The 4,395-nt window shown below is 35.0% G+C and overlaps 1 protein-coding gene across 3 annotated transcripts in view; it reads left to right on the forward strand.

The window, feature by feature from the left end:
* Positions 1–4,395, forward strand: part of RNGTT (RNA guanylyltransferase and 5'-phosphatase) — a 467,131-nt gene that overhangs the window by 178,274 nt on the left and 284,462 nt on the right. For all 3 annotated transcript variants that reach the window (XM_019520359.1, XM_019520361.1, XM_019520360.1), the window contains exon 9: positions 4,223–4,294. In XM_019520359.1, the coding sequence (XP_019375904.1) occupies positions 4,223–4,294 (72 nt within the window). The remainder of the gene's footprint in view (positions 1–4,222; positions 4,295–4,395) is intronic.

Genomic DNA, 4,395 nt, shown 5'->3' on the forward strand with positions numbered 1-4,395 from the left:
AGGCTGAACAGGTTCAGGTCCCGTAGTCTCTCCTCATAGGGCCTGCCCTGCAGTCCCCTGATCACGCGAGTGGCCCTCCTCTGGACCCTCTCCATGTTGTCCACATCCCTCTTGAAGTGCGGCGCCCAGAACTGGAGGGTGAGGTCACGTATGAGAGGGTGAGGTCACGTGTAGTGTCATAGCAGGAGCATGTAAATGGTTTGAATGGAGCAGAGCCAGTCAGATGCTTTGTTAACCAGACTGTTAGAGGAGGTAGTGTACATGGGAAACGTGAGATGGAGAGACAATTAAGGAGGAGGTGGAGTAGTTAATGAAATGTGTCACTTGAATGGCTTCTCAGGTTGTTTTTTTTATAAAAGAAAAAATGTTTCTGTGAAACTAATTCATGGCTGACCCCCTGGGTCTTTATTTTATGTAGATATATTAGTGTGTACCATGCTGAAGCCTCGTAAACTTTTTGATTATGTGACTTCTAAACCGTAGATGTTTATTCAGTTTAGTTAATGTGTTTTGACAGCTAATGTGGGTGAAGTCTTAGAGAAGTAGACCTTTGTTCCTCACGTTTTTTATAGGAGAGTAACACCCATTCAGTGACAAGAATTCAGTCAAGAATTCCAGTTCTTCCCCATCTCGTCTTCTCACACACACAACAGTACCACTCACACTCTTGAGTTGGAACACCACACCTTCTTGAGGAAATAGTATTGGAGTTGCATCTTTTTCCTTGACAGCCTTCCAATGCCTCACTTTTTATGTACAAATATGACAGGGCTACACTGTGTCACTTTATACTGCATTACTTGAGCACCTTGTCAAGATCCATATGGATAGTGTATAAGAGAATTTGCCTCCATGAGAGTGCTATCTTATATGTATAGTAGAAGGGTGTAATAAATATCACTCTTTCAAGAGAGCACATGTGCAAGAAGATAAACTTTTTTTGTAATGGCCCTTCTGCAGGTAAGTATTAAACCCTGTGTTTTTATTTCATTGTTGATGTTAAGATGACTGTTTTTCCATGTCCCTTGTTTTGGGTCAAATGAGTTTGGAATTTTAAGTTTGCCTAGTTAAATTCTTCAGACCACTACATTATCATTATTATGCAAGAACTAAGAAATATAAGCATGGCTTACTTTTGAAAAGAGGAAGAAAACAAACGTGTCTTTGAAAAGTTTGATAGCATCTATTGCAAGTTCAAGAAAGTAACAGCTGTGAGTTAGAGATGTCAGTATCGTAATTCTAAAACATGGATGTATTTTTATTTCTAACCTAATTTCCAGAGCTGTTTTGTATTCCATTTGTTAATTGTTAGAATCCACGTGTGTTTTTTTTATTGTGGGATATGCTCAAAATATTATATTGGATATTAAGTAGCTGTTAAACTGGAAAAATGAAGAGAACGCTGCAGGTTACATGATATCAAGTAAGTGCTCATATTTCATGAGAAGGACCTATCTCGTAGCAACGTTCACCTTGTGTATAGCCCAGGTTTACAACACGAATCGCTACACATACTCCTTAAAAAAGGCAGCAGTTAGAACTTGCATTGTTGTGTTACTATGAGAGATGTGATCAAATGAAGAGTACCATTACACAATGTTTCCAAATAGTGGTATTTTTTGAGTGTGGAAAACGTACTTCTTCATTGGCTTATAGGGTCAAGGCACAAATAGCACAGGACAGGTATAGGAAGGAAATACACCAGCAGAAGATGAAATAAATGTGGAATATAAAGATAATTATTTGGAATAATGCTTTTTATTTGGTTTCAGTTTTATTTCCTCTGTATTTTCCCTGAGCCCTTTCTCTGCATTTTATGATCTGTATGAGTCTTAGGGTATGGCACATGTACTTTTTGGAGGTGTTTCAAAAGGCTAATATTTCAAAAGGGCAGCTGCTGTTATGTGCTAATTGTTACTGGTGAAAATCTGTAAACAATTCAAATGCAAGTAAAACTGCTCCAACTTTTTAACCCTGGATGAAGCACTGTGACAGTTGGAGCAGTTTTGTTACATTTGTATCCTTCATAGCTTGTCCGCAAGGACAATTAGACTCTAACAGCTGCTCGCCTTTTGAAATGTCTCCAAATATATCCATATCCCTAGGTTCTAGGTTGGCGTGAGAGCCTGTTCAGAGTGTTTCCACGGAGCTCAAGCAGAAGTTTTTGGTTCCTCCATGCTTGAAAGACAGTTTTCAGCCAGAAATGATAAACGTAACAAGAGAAATTCTGAAAGAGCAGAGAACTAAGAGGGTTTTGTTTGATGGTTGTTAAGATGGAATCATAAGCTGCTGCGCTGAGTTGATAATGATTTGTTCTGCAGCGTGTATGGAGGGGTTAGGAGAGGGAAAAGCTGAAAAACAGTCAAGAGGACTTGGCAGGAGAAGAGGGGGAAAGTTTTGACATAAAAGGGGAAGAAGGTTTTGTAAAAAGAAAACAAGTTAAAGTGAAGGGGAAAATATGAATGAGGGGAGACTACCACAGGGAAAAATAAGAACTTTGAAGAAAAGTGAAAAAAAATCTTGAGAGAGGAAAACAAGATGAAAAAAAGAAAGAAAAAATGGACTCCCAATATTAAAAGTTAAAGAACCTGACTTGAATGAAGACACTGAAAAGAATACGAGGGGGGATAAAAAAGCTAGATGTAAGGAAAAAGTATGAAGAGAACCAAAAAAGGGAGACCGGGAAGGTACAGTGTTTAAATAAGAAGTATCCCAATAAAGTGTTGTGCCAGTATCTGCAAAATTTTCCATATTTTAGTAAGTTAACAGATTTGTCTGGGTTTTTAAAATATTTTATCTCTTCTTAAATTTTCTGGGAAAAAAAAGGATCTTGCTTTTCTTGAGGTGAATGGGAGAGTTGATTTGCTTAAGATGTATGATTGAAAAATTCTCTTGGTTTTGTGGGTAGTGCATATCCACACAACCTATTGGAATTATTATCTAGTTATAGAAATATTTCGGAACAAGTTTTAACTAGTTATAAAGTATATATTTTAATGTTAGTGATCTGATGTAATTGAAGCAGCTTGGGTTTAATGTAGACATTTCTTCAGAAATCAAAAAAAATCAGAAATCAGCTATGCTGTTTCCCATTTGCCGTAGTAGCAAAGTTTTGCTTTTACTGGTATTGGAACACATAACTTGCTATGTTTGTCTATCTGCCTTAGGTACTGTGATCCTCACTGTAGAGAAAATAATAAAATGATCAATCTTAATGAAGATTAGTATTTTTACTTTCAAAGTATTGTACAAATGTTAGAAAAAAAATTTTAAATTTTCTTTGTCAGGGCAAATTGGTTATTATACAGTAGCTTCAGAACATAAATTTTAAAAAAAGCAAGCAAGCACAGTGAAACATTTTGCTATACTAAACCATCGTGCCCCTCTTCTACAAAGAAAGGATAACTAGAAGAGACAGTCAAGTAAAGCATTTCTAAGAAGCGGGGAATAAGAAAAGAAAAACAGCATATTACTTACTTTATGAAAACTGTATGTTTGATTTTGACCATTATCTAATTAATTTCAAATGTTAATTGGACTGACAACCAAAAGAAATTTGTATAAAAAGGTTTGAGAAGCATGTATGGAAATTTAAAGATGTGGATTGTTTCTTGTGGTGTGAACACTCCAGAGTACTTCCTTTGAAGGAACTTTACTGGTTAGTCATAATTGTGTAATAAAGAAGTAATGTCTTGGTTCCATGCTGTTTGATGTCTGTGTTAATATTTCTGTAACAGTTTTTTCTGTGTTAAGGCCTCTGGTCTGAGTAAACTAAGCAAAGGATTTGATGTTACTTTTTAATTCATAGCCACTGTACTTTCATTATTGGCAAAATTTTCAGATGTCAGACTGCCTTAAGCTCAAAATTTCTATTCAAAGTAATTTTTTTATTTCTATACTGCATAACAGAAATTGGGTAACTTTCAAATCTGTGATATATTGAAACCCAATTCCAACTCAGGGTAGAGCTCCTTAATATAGTTTCTTCTTTTTCTTTTTTTCTTGAAAACTTTTATAAGGATCAGTTCTGACAAAAATAGTATTTTTATAACATAAACTCTACTTCCAAATATATATTTGCATAAAATTTGCTGTGTAACAGGGTCATCCAATATTGTATAATTCTATAGAGACATAATACACAACTATTTTGGCATTTATCTTTCAAGAATTGCTAACATAAGCATTAACAGATTTGTTCCTTTTTTTTTTTCTTTTAAAGGAAATGATCATTGACAAAGTGAATGGACAAGTCGTCCCTCGTTACCTGATATACGACATTATTAAATTCAATGCAAGTACCTTTTGATAATTATTACTTTTCATTAGTATTGACTATATTATCTTTACAAATATACCTAAGATATTAAAAAAAAAAAAAAAAAAAAAAAAAAA

This window comes from Gavialis gangeticus, unplaced genomic scaffold (assembly GCF_001723915.1).
Source record: "Gavialis gangeticus isolate Ggan-Ray unplaced genomic scaffold, GavGan_comp1, whole genome shotgun sequence".
NCBI classification, from domain to species: Eukaryota; Metazoa; Chordata; order Crocodylia; family Gavialidae; genus Gavialis; species Gavialis gangeticus.